The sequence below is a fragment of the Protobothrops mucrosquamatus genome, unplaced genomic scaffold, assembly GCF_001527695.2.
Source record: "Protobothrops mucrosquamatus isolate PMUCROS unplaced genomic scaffold, P.Mucros_1.0 scaffold527, whole genome shotgun sequence".
Lineage (NCBI taxonomy): Eukaryota > Metazoa > Chordata > Lepidosauria > Squamata > Viperidae > Protobothrops > Protobothrops mucrosquamatus.
The window spans coordinates 577,331-597,727 of NW_015386835.1; the positions used below are offsets into that span (position 1 = coordinate 577,331).

A 20,397-nucleotide genomic window follows, 5' to 3' on the forward strand; every position below is an offset into this window, starting at 1 on the left:
GGAAATTAAGTTATTTAGTTAACTTGTTCGCAGTATAGTTGGGAATCAGTTAGATTTTTATTCTGACCAGTGGAGATTTCTGCACAATTGAAAAGCTTGCATATCTTGACCGAAGCTAAGATAAAGATTTAACTTCTTACTATTTCCTTTGCAATTCTATGAAAAGTTGTATAAAATTAACTTCATAGGCTTAACATTGCTAGTTTGCATAGCTTGATAAGACACCTACCTGAATCACAAACAGTTGCAATGTCCCCTGTTGTTTCACTAGCAGACACTGCTGTAACAGGACTTTTGTGCCCAGCAAGACTTTGCACATAGCAGAGCCTGGAACAATGATTTGATTGTTAAAAGAATCACTCTCAAAGAATCAATCATTAATAGCATATTGTAATGTTTTAAAGTAATGCTTTAAATCTTATTTCCAATAGTAATATTGGAATATCTTATTACTTAATTATTATCCAGAATCAGTGTGTAGATGGGGCAAAATACACAGCTTAAGCAATCTTACTGGTAATTTTATAAAATGAAGCAATTCAATCTTCATTATAATTCAGAAATTGGGGACATTCAATATACTGTATTTCCCCAAAAGTTAGATCCAGCCCGATAGTAAGCCCTAGCTTGATTTTTGGGGGTGGACCTAATATGATCCCTACTCCAAAACTAAGCCCTAGTTTTGGGGCAAGGTACACCCCTAAAAATCAAGCTAGGGCAGGGGTGGGGGTAAGCTGCCCGATGCGCCCCACACCTGCTTACCTTACCGGGAGGACCACCACAGCCAGGCCTCCCACACCCCGACACCTGTTGCGCCGCTATTTGACTTGTTCTACGGCCGCTTGCTGCCACTTGTGGCCGGACGCCACGTGGTGCATTGTGCCATTGCCACTCCTCCTAGTAGGAGGCCACATGGCGCTTCGGGCCGCTTCCACTGCTCACACACTTCAGGCCGTTTCTGTCGCTTGTGGCAGGAGACCACATGGCACTTCGGGCCATTTCCGCAACAGAAATGCCCCAAAGAGCCACGCAGCATCCTGCCACAAGCAGCAGAAATGGCACAAAGCACCATGCAGTGTCCTGCCAGGAGAAGCCGAAATGGTGCAAAGCACCATGCAGCAGCCTATCAGGAGGAGCCGAAACGGCGCAAAGCACCATGCGGCCTCCTGCCATGAATAACAGCAACGGTGCAATGCGCCATATGGCGTCTGGCCGCAAGTGGTGGCAAGCGGCCACAGAAGAAGTTAAGCAGCGGCACGACAGGTGTCGGGGTGTGGGAGGCCTGGCTGTGGTGGTCCTAAGGTAAGACATTCTCCAAAATTAAGACCTAGTGCCTCTTTTGGAGGCAAAAAAAATATAAGACTGGGTCTTAATTTCAGGGAAACATGGTAGTAAGGGGGGGGGGTGATTTAAAAATGCTTATACCTGTTCAAATCCCATATAATACAGGTTCCATCTTTGCTCACACTTATCATGATGCTATAGGGTTTGCAGACTAGCAAGCTGGTGATCTCTGCAGTGTGTCCATATAGATGCATCTGAGACTCCATGTCAATTTCAGAGGGCTGCAAAGGGAAACGGACAACCATAAATTTACCAGGAGGAGGGAACAAAAGTAGTGTATTACAAGTCAAACTTGAGACTAGATTTGAAGATACAGTTGCTTCGTTCATTATTTTACTGATTCAACAAATGCTATTTCATTATTTTTGTCCTGAAAGGTGTCTAGTTGTGTCTAGTTGTGTCTGACTCTAGAGGCAGTGGTCTGTTTCTTAGCTGAGGGAGCCAGCATTGTCCAAAGACACTCCCGTGGTCATGTGGCCAGCATGACTATATGCCAAGGCGCACGGAACATGCTACCTTCCCACTGAAGGGGTATCTCTTTATCCAACTGCATTTGAATGCTTTTGAACTGCTAGGCTGGCAGGAGTGCTTGGGTTCCAAAGTGCCAACCTTCCGATCGACAGGTCCTGCGTCTTAAATCATTTTTGTCTTATATAACTGTTTTTCTCAATTTCAGTTACAAAAACAGAAAGCCAAGACTGCTTATGTCTCAATTCAAGCTTTTCTTTAAAACTGAGTGCTTGATTGACAAACAATTGCTGCTATGGCATTAACTGTGAAAAGGAGCTCATTTAGATCTTTCACATAGTTATTAGCACAGGGGAAAGCTCTAAATAGCTGCTCATTTTACAGCACATATTGTTGCTTGAGTAGTTCGTGAGCAGATATATCCAATATATTTCTATAGTTGAAACCAAATGGTGTGCAAAATCAGAAACTTTTTACCGCATGCTGTTTTTTATTTCTGCTGCTTCGTCTCTTAAACGTGAGAGAGAGAGCTAATTAAGATGCAGGAATGTAATAAAATAAGCTGATAATGAAAGCTGAGGTGATAGACAATAGCTTTGATATGCCAGGTACAGCATTGTCTTGTTGGAATTCCAGAAGGAAAGCTGCTAGACTTTAAAAACTCATTAATATACTAAATCCCAGGATTTCTTATGCTGCAAAATAATGTTGGGCAAATAATGCATATTCAAATTGTACACTGAAAATAGTGTTTCAGCATCTGACCTATCTTTTGCAGATAAGAAGGGCAGTGAGAGGTATTTAGACCATGTTCACTAATTAGTGCACTGTAGCTGACATGCTTTTCCTTATTTATTACTCTGTACAGAATCTCATTGTTACTCTAAATTAATATTCATTTCAGAAGAGGAACCTAAACAGACCTTACTGAACATATTGTCATATCATATGGCCGCTTCTCGTGGTATTAGCTACACTCTGTACACAAAACCATCCCCTCTCCTCCCCCACCAGTCCACAGAGCTGGAAAGGTTGGGGACTACTGCTATATGGTCCAGAGTGTGAGGCTCCTGAGAAAGGCAATCTAAGGTCTACAACTGAAGAGCAGTGACACAAATGTTCTCATTTATCTCATATGACTGAACATGTTTACAAACCAAAGCAAAATCTGAGTTGCAATAATTTACTTTGAAACAGTACTGCTATTATGAAAGGACTACTTTCAGACTGCAGAATCACCCAACAAACCGCTTAATCAGAGGAATAAGGAGATTTTAAAAAAATAGATTTAAAGGTATTTTCAAAAATCTCTTAATAACAGCATATTTTGGATACAAATTCATATAAGGATCGTCTCATTTCTAAATCAGAGAACAATTACTTAAACTGACAAAATCCCTTTGATATGTATAACCAAAACCTGGCTGGGGAATTCCCCCTAAGATGAAAACCCAAAGTGTGACTTCAGTTGATAGAGAACTTTATGGCTTTCAATGAAATAATCAGGAGTGAAACCCCATTTATTAAAATGGACTCTAGATGTACCATAGAAGAGATACACGTAGCTCAGAACTGAACTGCTTGATTTTTGGTATGCTCTGAGCTTGGTTGCCTTCTTATAGATGTTTCATTATCAAGCTAGGTGACATCATCAATAGAAGAGAAAGTGGGGGTTGCTGGCTGTTTATGTATAAATACCTTGCTCTGCTAGTCTTGGTGGTAGTTGTATTTCTTCCTTGATAGTTCTTTGATTAGAATATTGTCTCTTCCCTAATGGTTTATCTAGTGATGTTTCCTGCTTATGTGTGTATTGTCTGCTAAAAAAAGATGCATTCTAGTTGTTTGTTTCCTTCCTGGAAGCTTGCTATTTGAACAGATAAGCTATCAACAGGCATCAACATAGCAATAAACTCCATTTATATACCATTTAAAACAGGGGTTCCCAACCTCCAGTCCGTGGACCAGTACCGGGCCGCGGCATGCCAGCAATCAGTCCGCACAAAGAAGCAAAGCCCCATCCGCAGGATGCAGGCAGCACGCAAAACCACGCCCCCTCCGATCCGCAGAAAACCCTTTTTCCACGGAACTGGTCCCTGGTGCTCAAAAGGTTGGGGACCTCTGATTTAAAAGATACAATCAAGAGCACATAAAGGAAACAAACAGGCTACAAAGCTTCCCCTCCACTGCCTAAATGGAGCAAAACATGTTAATCCTGACAAGACTGAATTGCTATAGATCAGCGATGGCGAACCTTTTAGAGACCAAGTGCCCAAATTGCAACCCAAAACCCATTTATGCATCGTCGGGTGGCGGGTGGGCGTGGCCCATTGGGTGGGTGTGACTGCAGTGGTAACGGCAGACTGGGTGGGACTAAAAAGTTCGATCAATCAATTCCAACTTTGCAAGATCTTTTTTTCCCCGCGAAAAGCTGAAATTGACTGATTGAACCTCTTTTTTTTGTACACGGTGGCGGAGGCCTAAAGCGAAAAGGTTTTATAAAACCCAGCTGAAGGCCTAGGACTGGGGCGACAGCGCGCGTGCCCACAGAGAGGGCTCTGAGTGCCGCCTCTGGCACCCGTGCCATAGGTTCACCACCACTACTATAAATAATTACGACTCAGCCCTGAATTGAGAATTTACCACCTTTGGATTTGATTGTGATTACACTGATGCACAACTCAGGGCTGTTCTTAGATTCCTGGCTCCTACCCAAGGAGCAGATGACAGCCATGGCTAGAGGATCTTTGCACAAATCCATCTTGTGTGCCAAATGGGTCTATACCTAGACCAGGAGGCTCTATTCACTGTCACTCATGCTTTGTCACACATCCTGTTCGGATTATTGCAACACACTCTAGATCAGTGGTTCTCAACCTGTGGGTCGGGACCCCATTTGGGGTCGATCGACCATTTCACGGGGGTCGCCAAGCAAGGCTGTCCGCCATTTTTTTTGTCCGCCATTTTTTCCCCTTTTCCGGCGGGTGCCTTACCTCCCTTGGGCTGGGCCAGCTGGTGGTCGGCCTGCTCCGTCTCTGCCGCTTGCCAGCTATGCCTCGGCCGGCGCAGGGGGCGGAACCACGCATGCGCGGCACTCCCGGGCAGGGAAAGTCCTCGACTTACGACCGGTTGGGTAGTCCTCGACTTACGACCGGTTTAGTCCTCGACTTATGACCGGTTGGGGTCACGGCATTAAAAAGGTTGAGAACCACTGCTCTAGATGGTGCTGCTCTTGAAGATCATCTGAAAATTGCAGCTAACCTAAAATACAGTGACATGGATGCTTCAATTCACCTGTAATACCTCTCCTCAAGGAATTTCACTAGTTTCCACTAGACCAAGGCTTTTCAACCAGTGGTACGGGTACCACCTGTGGGACATTGGCATCTGGCAGGTGGTACACGACCATCCTAAAAAAGTGGTAGCGGGGGAAGGGAATGAGCTGAACTGGTGGCAGCACCGCACAAGCCTGAACAAGAGATGGCTGGAGCTGCAGGGCTCAGCGGAAGCACCAGGATCAGCGCCAGGCTCCAGCTGGAGCTCGGCACTGATCCCGGCGCTTCTGCTGAGCCCAGAAGAAGCACCAATCAGCTGGAACGTTGCAGCATCTCCAGGGTCTTGTGATTTACATTCAGATGCTTGGCAACTGATTCATATTTATGACGGTCACAGTGTCCCAGAGTCATGTGAAGTGACCAAAACCTGCTGCAACCACCCAGCAGACGGGGGGAATAAAAACCAAACACCCCCCCACCCCACCCCCGCTGCCAACCCTCAACAGAAATGCTCACAACAATGAAAACCTCGGACAGGAGGAAGAGCGCCGCCGGGTGGGCAGGTGCTCGGCTGTGGCTTGGGGGGCACTTTTTTCAGTGCCATTGTAACTTTGAACAGTCACTAAGCGAACTGTTGTAAGTCGAGGACTACCTGTACTTCATCACTTTTTTCCCTTTTTTTTTTTTTTTTTGGTCATCAAGTTTTTGACACCTTGCTAGGCGACTGGTGGTACTCAGATATTGCCATATCCTAAAAGTGGTACAATGGGTGAAAAGGTTGAAAAGCCCTGCACTAGACCTCCAGGTACAATTCAAGATGTTGATTATCACCTATTAAGCCCTTCATGTTTTTTTGTGGACTGCCCATCTTCAGTTACATGATCTGGCAGTTATTATACCACTAATCCCCTCTATTAAACAGTGCCATCTAATGCAACCCAGAAAGCATGACTTCTCTATCATGATACCTGCTCTTTGGAACAACATACCCTTGAGCTTTGGATGACCTTAATCTTGCCAACCAGCCTTTTTAAGGCAGTAAACACCAGTCTCTTCAACCAAACTCTGGATGTCAGCATTGGGATAACCCCATTGTGGCGTAATGACTATTTTGCTAAATTTTGCTATGGGCAAAACTTGATTCTAATTGTTTATGATAATTGTTGTGTTTATTTTACTGTTTTTAGCCATTCTGAGTTATATACTGATAGTGCAGTCATATAAATCTAGATGATAAATAAAGAAAAACAAACAAACATGATCCTGGAGGGTTTGGAGGTCTACAAAATGGAACTGAGTACCATGTAGCCCATAGGTTTGCTTATTTTCAGGGTAACAGATAAGAACCAAAATACTTGAAAGTTAAGAAACTCCCAACTAGATTACTAATTATATATTTATATTTCAATCTAATATTTGAAAGGTGCAATGATATTTGGTGGCTATACATATCTACATGTATATATGTAGGTAAAATGATAGGTACAGGATATACATAGGAAAACATTTGTTTTTATAATTATTAGCAAACTGGCAGAGGTAAAAGAGTTAAACATTTCTTTTATAGATGTCCAAACTTTACCTATTCAGATAAAACTGGTATGTTTGGCAAAATAAAAAAAGGGAAATCAAATCATTTAATAATTTAGCTGAGGGATGGGCAAGAAAGACACAAGATCTCTAAGATTAGGAAAGAAGAACCATGTTAGGGAAACTAATTAAACTACAGCCAGATTTTAAGCAGTTATAGCTTCAATTTTATATACTTACAGTGCAACTAGCGAATCTGTTCATATACGCTGTGATAACTCCACATTTACTCCCGGTAAAAAGTTGACAGCTGTCTGGCACCCAGGCACAACTTGTTACCTTAGATACAAAAAAAGGTGAGACATTTAAACAGTATTTATGCTTTATCTGCTGTTCATCTCAAGGACTGCCAAAGGGGATTATATTAAAAACAGATACATTTAAAGAAAAACACTTCCTGTTTTTTAGTTCTTCAGCTGTTTTGTTCTTGAACTCATTCCATTCCTCCACTGAAAAAAGACCACAGCCACGCTTACAATAATGAATTAGGTTGCAAATCTACACGCATTGACTCACATACAAAACTAAACTTTCTCCTACTGTAGTTACTCTGTGTCATATAGCAAACTACACAAGGAAGTTATAAGGGTGCTGGAAATAAGCTTTCTAAGTAACAGGGAAAACTGCAACTCTAAACTCTGCAGCTCAAGCTTTTGATATACCGTATTTTCCACCATATAAGACGACTTTCTAAACCCTGAAAATCTTCTCAAAAGTCGGGGGTCGTCTTATACGCCCAGTCGTCTTACACGCCAGAAAATACGGGTATTTTATTTTATTCCTTTACACATGTGGTTTGGCATATTACTCATCAAGTTTTCTCTCCCCCCCCCTCTCTCGCTCAAACTCTATATTTTAACTGGAAAAGTTGGGGGTCGTCTTATACACCCAGTCGTCTTATACGCCGGAAAATACGGTAATGCATATACCATGTACAATACATGCAACTGGGCTCTAGAATCAAGTAGTTTGATTCAGTTAATTCAGACAGAATCATTTTCTGATGACTATTGAAGTGAGCAGTGATTCCCTAAGTCTGATAGTATAATAACCATAAAGTAGCAACTTCATCTGTATAGATAGGATCAAAAGCAAACACAGATTTAAGAAAGTCAGAGAGTAGCATGAATGTAAGAGCAGTTTATTGTGGTATTAATTTGCCTGGACCAGAGGCCATAAGATCAGGTATACACCTACATTCTACAATTGTGTGGACAAGGTAGCAAAAAAAAAACTTATGAATAGTGTGATCGATGAGAAGCAGGAAAAACAGCAGCTGGCTCTTTGTTTGCACATTCATCCTTTAATGTATTTGATTAAACAAGCTCAAAATCATAAAAGCTCGCATCCTACTGATGACTAATTGTAACTATATGGGTTGTCTTTTGGTTTTCTTTCTATGTTGTACTATAATAACACTTAAATAGACTTAATTGTTTCCATTATTAAGAAATTAAATTATGGATTATGACATAATGTTTAACGTTTAGAAGGGACCTTGCAGCAGTTTGATAAACAGTGACTTATTAGACTAGGGTCAATACATCTAAAGCAGACTTTATTTGTTAAAATGCTGTAAGGATTGCTTCCCCCCCTCCCCCCCTAAATACTAAATTAGTTGAGCAGAAGAGAATTAACAGGTCTTACCTGGTGAAACTGTGAGCTCTGTATAAAGTTTACTGGAGGTTCACTTTGCTTGCTTTTTAATCTTAAAATATTATCTGCATATCCCCAACTCAGAATGGCTGACCACTGGATATCTGTACTATGCATGCTTCTAACACCTGCAATAGTAGGGAAATTCAGTTGACATTTCAAGGTATTCTATCATGTATTATTATTATTTTTAAAAAAGCAAACACTGGAACCTATCCTTTTACTGTTAAAATCACTGTTATTTTAACAACTGGGAATCTTCTTGTTTTACAAACCTATTAAAGCCTTAAATAATGTGGTCTTCATAAGAAGAAATGCTTTCCATTTTCTCTGTGTTAAAATCTGAAGCAATGAACTTGTCATAACAAGAAAAAATGTTGGGAGTCCTTAAATTTCCTCATTTCTTTTTGTTGCATAATGGGTCCATAATAAATAGAATTACACTACTTATACAGTAATTGATTTCTGTGGGATCCAAAACATGTTTCAGCCAGAGCTATCTCTACAGGAAGCTATCTAAGGGCAGTAATTTCAACATGAAGCAGAGCTGAACCATTTCATTGTGGATGTTTCTACAGTTGTCATCAGAATTGCTATAGCTTGTGTGGGAGCCATTTCACAAACCTGCCACCCAATTTAAGACCTCTACAGCAATTATGCCACCCAGTAATATACAGCATGGGCCCCAATAACTTATTTGTCATCTTTGGATGACTGAACCAATGGATAAAGAGGGTAATTTGGCCTTTTATGAACTCTAGTTTCCAATGTTTCTGCGAGGACTGTGTACTAGAGTGCTTACCTTGCTCTTTGCTGTAGATCATCAGAAGGCAGAATTTACGGGACAAACCACAAATTGCTCTAGTTGGTAAAGCCTGCAAGGTGCCAAATCTTTCTCCATGTGGCTGGCTAAAGCAGACCACTGGATCAGGGGCACTGGGAGAACCTACGTACTCCCCCCATTTTAAGCCTCTGATCCAAGGTAAAGGACTCTAAAAGAAAAACGAAACAAAGCAGCAGTCAGTGGTGCGATTTGAAAACATTGTTTTTAAATACCAGGTTTAACGTGATTTTTATTTCTAATGAAATTGTTAGATATAACATATTTACCCACCCAATTTTAATCCCAAACACTTACTTGTGAACTGGAGGGTGGTTGTTAGGATTGCATAGTGCTTCTCATTAGAAAGCAAACAACGTACTCCAGAGCTTGCAAGGGGCTAACGCAGCACCTGTTCCTAACTCCTTATCAAATATGCCTTTCCCTGGCTCAGGGCCCAAATGCCAATGGCAGCCATGTGATCCGAGAGAAAAGGTTAGAGACCGCTGCAGCAACTGTGTCCCCATCCATTCCAAAGTGCCTTTTTACCTTTCATTCTGATGAGCTGCACAGTCCTAGTAGCCATCTTAAAACTGGCTGATTTGCGTAAAAGCCACTGAAGACAAAATAATTGGTGTAGATCAGGGGTAGTCAACCTTGGCTCTTTTATGACTCGTGGACTTCAATTCCCAGAATTCCTGAGCCAGCTTAGCTGGCTCAGGAATTCTGGGAGTTGAAGTCCACAAGTCATAAAAGAGCCAAGGTTGACTACCCCTGCTGTAGATAACTACACCATCATTGTTGCTTGGTGCATTTAAATCTATATTCTTTTAATAATACTTAAATAGAGTTTCTTTCTTTTCTCTGCTGTCCAATTGTCTTTGCCTCTCAGCTCCCTCCAGTTTTATTTCTCCACTTTCTCTTTTCTGCTCTTTCCAACTCAAGTTATCTCTTACTCTAACTTCACCCTCCTCCCCCGTTTCTACTGGAAGGAAGGAAAGAAGGGTGTTCTTATGTTTGTGTAAGTCAGTCACAGTATAACTCTACATGTAGGTAAGAATGGCTGTCAAATGCAATTGGGGAACAATTGAGTACCTGTAAATAATTTTAATTAATGTAGTTGAATTAGTTTAACTTAAGTAATCTATTAATATACTGCTTTTATGTTGATTCTTTGGGGCAGGTATTTATGTCATGTGTTGAGCGGTGGGACAGGGAATCTTCTTTACTGGTTCAGAATTGACAGCGTCAATCTATTAAATCATTATTTAGTGATTTGGGAAAGGTCACCCATGACCCACATCCAAGTGTGAGGAAGGTCCTAGAATAGTTTCTCAGTTCAGAGTCCCGACGAACTACAGGTTCAGAAACCAAGGAGAGGTCCCTAGAAACAGATGAGAAGGGAAGTTGCATACAAACCTCTAGAGCACAGGTGTCAAACTCGCAATGTCACATGACGTGTTGCGACGTATCACGACTTTTTTCCCATTGCCGGCAATGGGGTGGGCACGGTTTTGGCATGACGCATCAGGCCCGCAGGCCGGCAGTTTGACACCCCTACTCTAGAGGGTTCTCTGGTGAGTACACCATGATTTATCAGACTGGAATTTTTATATCTAACCTAGGTCTAGAGAGGTTTAATAAAGCTGGATCACAATGCTATCTTTATTTTGAGTTAAAAATGTGATTTCATTAAACTTATCTCTAAAGAAACTGAGTAATAGTAATTGAAGAAACAATGTTACTTTTAAACTTTAAAAAAAAATTTTAATAGTTCTTGACTTCTCTGTTGAGAGACACAGATAATTGTTCTTTTAAAAATATATATGAGCATGAAACGAACAAGGAATCTAAAGCATGAAGCTCTTCCAATCCAGAAAAAAAGGCTTATTGAAAGAAAAGAGGTGGTTAGGTAACACAGACTTGACAGACATTTTAACAAAAGCTTTTAAAACAATATCGATTTCTCCACAGATATTCTCCACCCAAGATCCTCCCACCATTAAAAAGCAATAAGAGATAAATGGACAGATAGACAAATAGTGAGTCAGTGTATACGTGTATGTGTATGCCATGTATCTATTACACTGCAATACTTTGCAGGAAGAAGTTCTGTTATATAATAAACAGGGCAGCATTATGAAACATACTGGATAGACAATCTCTTTTGTATGCTCCCTTGTTTCTCTGAAGGCAAACTGCACTAATAATCCCATTGCAGCAGGGAGTTCTCCTTCCATAAGTTTCGATCTGCTGACGTGTGCAGTGTGGAACAGCTGGCGAGGAGTCTGCCCATATGTTTTTATCATAGTCTCCAGAGCTCTTCTTTGGACTGGATCTTCAACAGCTGACACATCCATTCCAAAATATGTCTAAAATGTAAACAGAAATGAATTATATCTATACTGCTCACAAAAATAAAGGGAACGCAAACCCCTTCAGTTCCATGGTAAAATGTTCCCTTTATTTTTTTGAGCAGTATATATACATGTATAAGCATATATGTGCATAAAAGGATAAGAGAAGAATTCATTCTTAGGGCATGGATATATCTGTATTCCTGTTATTAGATTTATGTTTTTGTTTTAAAAGTCACAGTAGTGTTAAAAAATGCCTTCTCTTCCTATTTTCCCCACAACAAGCACCCTTTGAAGTGGGTTGGGCTGAGAGAGAATAACTGGCCTAAAAGCATTCAGTTGATTTCTCTGCCTAAGGGAGGAATAAAACTCACAGTCTCCCTATTTCTAAAACCTTAAACATTACATCGAATTGGCACACGTAAAACTTTTTCAATAAAAAAATTAAACAGCTAAGCAAGTATACTATACAGTTGAGACAAAACAACAGCACCAAAGCTCCAAGCTAACAAAAGTTCTTCTTACTTCCTCTTGGTTCAATTATCATCAAAATAAAAAGATCCAGAAAGCAGAAGGAAAAAATGGTAAGTTCCACACATAAAGCACTAACACATCTCCCAGCTTCTGAACCTCTGCAAATTTACCTTTGATCCTTTTACAATTTAGCCACTAACATATTTTAATTTTTATCGTCATAGAAGCCATCTACACCTTAACGTGAACATCTTGGTCTGATTTTAGAACTGATTCAAACATGGATGCCTTAGGGTAGTGTTTCTCAACTTTGGCAACTTTTAAGATGTGTGGATTTTTGGGACTTGAAGTCCACACATCCTAAAACTGCCAAGATTAAAAAACACTGCCTTAGAGGATGACATTTATTAGGCACTGGACCAAGATTGTTTCTGTTGATTATACCTGACTTCTTCACAAACTTCAATTCTACCATCTTTAGTATCCTGTTGGATTCTGAAACAGGAACTGATACAATAATTCCAATTTTATCTAACATGTCTTAAAAAAGGGATGCTGAAAGATTGCTATTCGTTACCGAGGGCCAAGAAACAGCTCAAGAGATCATTCAGAAACTTCAGCAACATATGGCTGATACCCAGTTTTCTTTTTCTTTTTTTTAATGCAAAGTAAGCAGCGATAATTTTGAACTAATCACTGACTATAGTAATGGGTTGGTTGCAGCCTAATAAAGTATCTTAACACATAGAAGACAGGTAACGCTGTTCTGTAGTAGGAATATCCACCTAAGAATGGGAATATGTTACATTTTAGATGAGCCTGGATCTCTCGTACATGCTGGGTCTGATACTGTCATTGAATGAAAGAAAGGCAAATGTATTATTTTTTTAAAAAAGAATACTTACGGCAGGATGAAAGACATTAATAGCTTGAACAGAGGCCTTGCCTTTTTGTTTATACCCAAATACCAAATCAAACCAGTGGCAGATGGTTTGGGAAACATGGTCAGACTCTAAAGCTTGACGGTGGATCAGGATAAATAATCTTGGATCATTTCGAGCCCAGGGTGGGAGGTTCACATGGTTTACTCTTTCACCATTCTGACGTATCCCAAAATCAAAACCTAAAAATAGAAATAACTTATATTAGTTGGCTTAAATTTAAATAACTTATGTAAAAATTAATGTTCATGTTCACACCATATTTCTTAAAAAACCAATTCAGAGCAGTAGTCACAAGATTCTGTTCTCCAAAATTTTACATTAACAATTGATTAAATCAACTGCATAGTTTTCATATAGCTTTAAATCTGAATGTGAATTTTGGACTTGTGCATTGCTCCTGTTTCTCTCCTCCAGGAAAGCTTCTTTTTTACCAATCTGCATGTCAACTCTACAAATGAGCATGGCTGCAGCCATTTTTCCTACTCATTTTCGGTTGCCACATAGAAGGGAGGGAGAGGGGTTGCCCAGGTGCTTCACTAGTCAAAATAATCTTTTCTCCCATGGGAACCAAGGTCATCAGCTGCTTCCAAGAGGCTGGGCTTTGCGTAAAAAGCCCGCTGAGATGTATTGCTTGCATGATTTTAGGAGTGGGATTTTTTAACTTTGTATTGGGGAATTGCTATGTGTATCTCCAGACTTGGTTTCACTTTTGACATGCGGATACTTTGTAACTAATAAACATGTTCTTTGAGGAATTTGCAAGCCTCTGAGTTCGGCTTTATTCGTCTCTGTTTGTCAGAACCATGACACTGCCACTTTATTATGAATGAACCAAACATTCTGAATGTATTACAGACCCATTTATTTCTTTTAAACAAAGTTTTTCAATAACAATAAAAATGGTGCTATTGACCTATGAATAGATAGTAAATTTTTACACAACAGTTGAGATATATGTTTTGTTTACCGACAGTTGAAGATCCATTGTTTTATTTTATTTTTTTTAGATTTCTGGATCACTGCAATCATATGATTCCCAGCAGTATATAGAAAACAGTTAAACAATAATGGCATAACAATAATATTATAAAAAAATGAAAATCAACTAATTGGAGCAATATAAATACTGGCATTTCACCAGATAAGTTTAGTCTTAGCTTACTTCCAGAAGGGAAGCAACATTGGAACCATTTTTATTCAGGGGGGCATAATATGGAGAACATTTTAGAGAAGCCCCTCCCTCTGGCCTCAATCCCTTCATGGTAGTGGGAAACTATGAGTGAATGTTCCACTTCATATAGAACAGAAATAGGTACACTAGTTGGAACTGGGTAAAAGCTCTTTGGGTCATAATCCTCACTTTTCCTTTCAGCTGTAGTTGAGTCTAGAAGGACTCCTGATTCATGGATCTGCTTTCCTGGAGGGTAGTACCTACTCCTTGAAAGATAAGACCAGAGCTACCAGAGCACCTTGTGAACGAACAACACTTCATCTTGCTTTGATTCAACTTCAGTTTGTTACTTCCCAAGCATAGCCTCCAGACGCTGAAACAAGATGCTAACTACATTGTGTGGGTGGCAATATACAAGATACTGCACCCTACACTAATTAATGACCTGTTTCAGTAACTAAGATTAAAAAGTAGGGTGGAGAGAACCAAGCTCTGCAACACTCTGAGTTAATCTGAGCTAATCTCTTCTTACCTACAACTCCTGATTAGAAACACCTACTGAAGGAATGGATGGATGGGTGGATGGATGGATGGATGGATAGAAGGATGGAAGGAAGGGAAGGGAAGGGAAGGGAAGGGAAGGAAGGAAGGAAGGAAGGAAGGAAGGAAGGAAGGAAGGAAGGAAGGAAGGAAGGAAGGAAGGAAGGAAGGAAGGAAGGAAGGAAGGAAGGAAGGAAGGATTAAGGCACCAGGCTAGAAAGCAGGAGACCATGAACTCTAGTCCCAGCTTAGCCATGAAAGTCAGTTGGGTGACTTTAGGCCAGTCATTCTCTCTCAGCCCAACTTATCTTACAGAGTTGTAGAAAAAAATAAGAAAAAGAAGAGGTGTGCTGGATATGTTCACCTTGAGTTAGTTGTAAAAATAATAAGGGCAGGAAATAAACAAACAAACTAATGCAACCAGTGTAGTTTCCATCCTATACCCAGACCTGATTCCCAAATGAAACATGTCCATCTCCACTTTTTATTTTCACCACCCACACATGAGCCAACTGGAATAAAGTAATTTTTTTTTCTTGCCCATTACATCTGCAATCTACCAAATGAGGGCCAAAAGTTCAACAATTGCAGCATTCAGTATTATTGAATGCTGGATGGATTATAAAAAATACGGCAATGTCTTTTTAAAGCATACCTTCCCTGTTAACTAAAAACTCAGGAAGATAAAAAAATTCTGGGATGAGTTCCTTTACATCAGTCATAGATTCGTACGATGAAAGACGCCAGGTTGTGTTAGTAGAATGGAAAGTTCTGTCTGGAATATCAAAACTCTGATCTGAAAATGAAACCATATTAAATTAATTAGAAATGAATATATCACACTTAACTTTTGGTGATCACCAGTGAATACATTTAATTCTCTGTATTTTATTTATGTGCATACACTTTTACTGGTGCAGACACACAGGACACATTTCAGCACTTCTATTTCTAAGGATTGTAAAACAAAACAATTAAAATAAATATCTGTAATAGTCTGTTGGTTCTGTTTTGTGTCTATTGCCCATTCAAAGCTAGGAAATTAAAAGTATTTAAATAATAAAAACTTAGGAAAACGTACCTTGATAAGCTAAAAACATCTTTGTGAAGGGCGGCATTCTAACCAGAAAGTGAAGAACTGTTCCGCTATTTGAGTAATGAGATCCATAATGATAAGGTTGTACAGGAGGCATGGGATCATCTTCTCTAGCTCCTTTACGATATTCTTCTTCTAGGTACTGCAGCAGAAAAGAACAGAGGAAAAAAACATGCAGTTTTTGTAATTTTTATTTATTTCCAAAGTTAAAATACAAAATTAAAAAAAAAGACATCCATTTCTGTCTAATACAATTACTGCTTGACTTACAACTGCAATTCAGCCCAAAATTATGGTTGTAAGTCATGTTGGTTGTTAAGAAGATCCCCGTAGACCAGACATGTCAAACTCGCGATGTCACATGACGCCGCACAACGTATTGGCACTATTTTGCCATTGCCAGCAATGGGGTGGGTGCGGCTTCCACGGGCTGGCAGTTTGACGCCCTTGCCGTAGACCATGCCCGATTTTACAAGCTTTTTTGTTGTGGTCATTTAGCAAACATTGTGGTTGTTAAGCAAATCCATTCTCTTTAATAGGCATTTTTTGCTGGAAACTGGAAGTAAACGGAGGTTTCTGGCAAAAAAACATTGTAAACGGTGGTCATGTGACTGTAGGATGCTGCAAAGGGCTATAAATGGAGGCTGGTTGCCAAGTGCCCCAAATGCGATCAGGTGACTGAAGGGGGGGGGCAGGGGGAGATCTTCAGAGCTTTGAATCCAGGTTATAAGTAGCCTTGGGGAAGTCCATCATAACTTCAATGGTCATAAGTGATACTTGTGTACAGCAATACTAAACTTGTGCTGCTATTTAAATTAGCAATATAGTGAACTGATTACTTAATCTTATCTTTCGATTGATAACTTAAAAATCAATTTATCAATCAACATGATAAAAATGAAATTTCCTTTCTATAAAAGAGAGAAAAACTTCAGATATAAAAATTGGATGTCATCAGGACTAAAGAGACCATCAACAGTGTCAGTGAGGACATCATACCAAGGGCACTCCACTCAAGACAATCTCAAACAGGAAATCTGAAAAGGTTTTCTTCAGCTGTTAAGTAAATAAATCATATATATTTTCACAGATTACTTAGTAATAGTACTACCAAATAGTACTACTAATTGAAACTAACTCATCAGCCTCAAAATGGGTTAGACTCTAAGCCAGTGGTGAGATTCATCCGGTTCGCACCACTTTGACAGAACCGGTAGCTAATTTTTTGTTGCCCAAGCCCAGAATGGACTTCCAGAAGCAACATCCACACAGAGAACCGGTTGTTCACATATTTGAATCCCACCACTGCTCTAAGCTCTAGCGACAAAGAAAAGTAGCTCCCACAACAACTTGCGATCACTTCAGAAGACAATTATCTTTTATCAAAAACTAGAATGAGGAATATTGAATATTTTATTCCCTTTTGCTCATTTGAATCATCAGGCAGGCAGTTAGCAGAACAAAGACAAATTTCATGGTTTAACATGTTCTCTCTCTCTGTCTCTCATACCTTTTCAATTATAAATATGAATGATATGAACTGAAATATTTCAGTACCTTGTAAGTGTCCACGTAACGATCTTCCTTTTCCTTTGACTGTACAGCTATTGGTTTGATCAAATTTCTGAAATTACACCAATATTATAATTTGTCAATTCCAGAACTTAAGGAACACAACAAATGCAGTCTAATGAGGGTTTTTATCACTACCATTATGTGAATTTGACAGAAAGTGATATATCTAGTAAATCATTTTAAAAGGCAAGCCATTATATTTTTACCTATAAACAGATGGATCGTTTAAGTCCAATGTTTCATTAGTATAGTCGGAAAGTATAAAGGGAAATACTGGATACTGCATGAGATCGTTGAAGGAACGGCCAGCATGTTTATTCAAATGAGTGAGGTATTCAAAATTAGTGATCTGTCCAGTATACCACAGATGGGTTAATGCAGTAATATTGCCATACTCCAAGAGATTAGGAAGATTATTTGTTAGGATATTGTGGTATACATCATCCCGCACCTAAAAAGAATCAAATAGAATTTTTACCAAGCCTTAAAGCATGAATCTTTTGAAATACACATTTTCAATATACTTGAACAGTCATGTGTTTATTTTAGAAGTGTAGCCAGAGTAATACATACATATCTTCATGCCTCATTCACCTCATTCAGCTCTTGATGTGTAGTCTCATGAATAGGTGCTTGACTTCCCTTTCCAAAATATGTTGCATACACATAGTCCTCGACTTATGATGGAAATTGGGACCAGAATTTCTGTCCCTAAGCAATGCAGCCGTAAAGGGCAGGGGAGGCATGGCAAGGCTTGGGGAAAGTGCACAAGACTGCACAATGATGTGTGAGTGGCTAGTGGGGCACAAACACAGAAGGGTCTGGAAAGGGTTTGCAGGTGGGGGAGACTGACCTCAGCGACTTGCGACCTTCTCTGTCAGCTTCCCCACTGACATTCTGGGAAGGCTGCAAAAGACAATCACGTGATTGCAGAGAACTGCAACCAGCTCTAAGTGTGAGTTGGTTGTCAAGTGCCCAGATCATGATATCATGATTGTGAGGTAGCTGGGATTGCTGGAAGGTTGAGGACCAGTCATAGCCACTGTTTGTTCAGTGCTTTTGTAACTTTGAACAGTCACTGAATGAATGTTTACAGGTTGGGAACTACCTGTACATCCACACTTGCCCACAAACTTGTTCATGTTATCAAATGAAATGCCATCACTACAACATCTGTGAAACTTTTCCACTATAAGCTCTCAATATATAGAATCTCTCTCAAGGGAAAAACCATTAAACCCATAAACCTTTTTCTGACTGATCAATCATCAGAATTAAACTGAGATTATTTCTTTTCTCTTGTGATCTTTTAAAGTATACATTAATATAGTGGTATTAAATGCTTCCTGCTATTCACTGGGATGGGTAACCTTGGGGCCAAAATATAACCTCCTAACCTTCTGGAGGAGGACATAGGAGATCTTCTATGATATACAGCAGATGTCCCCAACCTTTTGGGCACCAGGGACCGGTTCCGTGGAGAGAGGTTTTTCTGCGGACCAGAGGGGACGTGGTTTTGTGTGCTGCCTGCATCTCGCGGATGGGGCTTTGCTTGTTTGTGCAGACCGGTTGCTGGCATGCTGCGGCCCGGTACCAGTCCGCGGACCGGGGTTGGGGACCCCTGATATACAGTATATTTATGTTCAAAAGTTGAGATTTTCCATCTACTAGATTCCAGTAGCCTCTTCAGGATGCCTGGGTTTTAGCAAAGAATTGTTCTTTTCCCAGACATACATGCAAACCGGCAAGGGTTGGAATTCAGAGATGGGTCTGCTGCTCGGTTTTTCTCTGCCTGGATTCCCTTTGATTTCTTTTGTAAATTTTCATACATATGAAACAAAAGTTACACAAAGCTCCATCCAACATTACTATATAGTCATCCGACATACTTACCTTTGTGTTGTCAAAAGCCAATAGTAATGTTCTGCCATTTGTTAAAAATATTTCTACAGCATTATCTCTTAATTGCCACCAACGCTTGTGTACTTCTTTGATTTCTTCAAATGTCCAAGAAAACGAAGCTGGCTCAGTTTCTCCCTGAAAACTCTGAAGAAAATGCAGCATGTTAAAGTAATTAGCTTTTTCATAATAATAATAATAATAATACCCAGAATGTACTTCTTTGATATAGAAAAATTTTAATGCTTTTGATATTTTTACTATGGGATACATAAATTCTTAATGTTATTGTTTTATTTTGATATTTTATGCCAAATGTCAGTATTAATAAATGTACCTATTCAATGCATTTTAACTAAGTATCAAACATTTCTAACTTAAATACTTTCAGATGCCAGAAAAAAATCTACTGATGAAATTTACCTAACTAATGTTTTTTTTCTTTCAACAACATATCCATAAAAACGGATATCTGAATTCCTAGGATTCTTACATATTATAGATTTTGCGTGAATTATAATCTTTAAGTGTACATAAACATATTTAAAAGTATGATTTAAAAACAATTCAAAACTTTTACTTACTGAATTTTCAATAATTTCAGAAGCATTGTCTTCCACAAAATACATTCCACATTTGCCTGCAAATATTTAAGAAATATTTTTAATGTACACATTAGAGTTACCATGGTTTATATTTAACCTACATATGATATCAAAACACTGACATGAAAATAAGTTTCATTTAATTTATTAAACCTAAGTATTGTCCATCTCCAAACTGAGTCTGAGCAGTGTACAATAAAAGCAAACAACATAGAAAATACAATGTAATAAAATCATAAAAGAGAACAGCTGTACATCTCCACCCCGGGTCACCCCAACGATGCCCTTGACGTGATGGCCCGTTGCCTGGAGGCCGTACGGGTCTGGATGGGAAGGAACAGACTCAGACTCAACCCTTCCAAGACCGAGTGGCTGTGGCTGCCGGCACCCCGGCATAGTCAGTTGGTTCCATCGCTGTCTATAGGGGGCGAATCCTTGGCCCCCTCAGAGAGGGCGCGCAATCTGGGAGTCCTCCTGGATCCACGGCTGACACTGGAAGATCATTTGTCGGCCGTGACCAGGGGGGCGTTTTATCAGGTGCGCCTGATTTACCAGTTGCGCCCCTTTCTGGACCGGGACGCTTTGC

General features: G+C 39.8%; 1 protein-coding gene across 1 annotated transcript in view; it reads right to left on the bottom strand.

Annotated features, from left to right (window-relative positions):
* LYST (lysosomal trafficking regulator) overlaps nucleotides 1–20,397 on the bottom strand; it is a 105,377-nt gene that overhangs the window by 17,184 nt on the left and 67,796 nt on the right. Inside the window, exons 39-51 of the mRNA XM_029284320.1 lie at nucleotides 19,791–19,846; nucleotides 19,201–19,353; nucleotides 17,514–17,758; nucleotides 17,290–17,356; nucleotides 15,718–15,874; nucleotides 15,292–15,432; nucleotides 12,887–13,104; nucleotides 11,301–11,522; nucleotides 9,133–9,322; nucleotides 8,322–8,458; nucleotides 6,855–6,953; nucleotides 1,426–1,565; nucleotides 230–327 (exon numbers count right to left, since the gene is read on the bottom strand). Coding sequence (XP_029140153.1) covers nucleotides 230–327; nucleotides 1,426–1,565; nucleotides 6,855–6,953; nucleotides 8,322–8,458; nucleotides 9,133–9,322; nucleotides 11,301–11,522; nucleotides 12,887–13,104; nucleotides 15,292–15,432; nucleotides 15,718–15,874; nucleotides 17,290–17,356; nucleotides 17,514–17,758; nucleotides 19,201–19,353; nucleotides 19,791–19,846 — 1,923 coding nt within the window. The remainder of the gene's footprint in view (nucleotides 1–229; nucleotides 328–1,425; nucleotides 1,566–6,854; nucleotides 6,954–8,321; nucleotides 8,459–9,132; nucleotides 9,323–11,300; nucleotides 11,523–12,886; nucleotides 13,105–15,291; nucleotides 15,433–15,717; nucleotides 15,875–17,289; nucleotides 17,357–17,513; nucleotides 17,759–19,200; nucleotides 19,354–19,790; nucleotides 19,847–20,397) is intronic.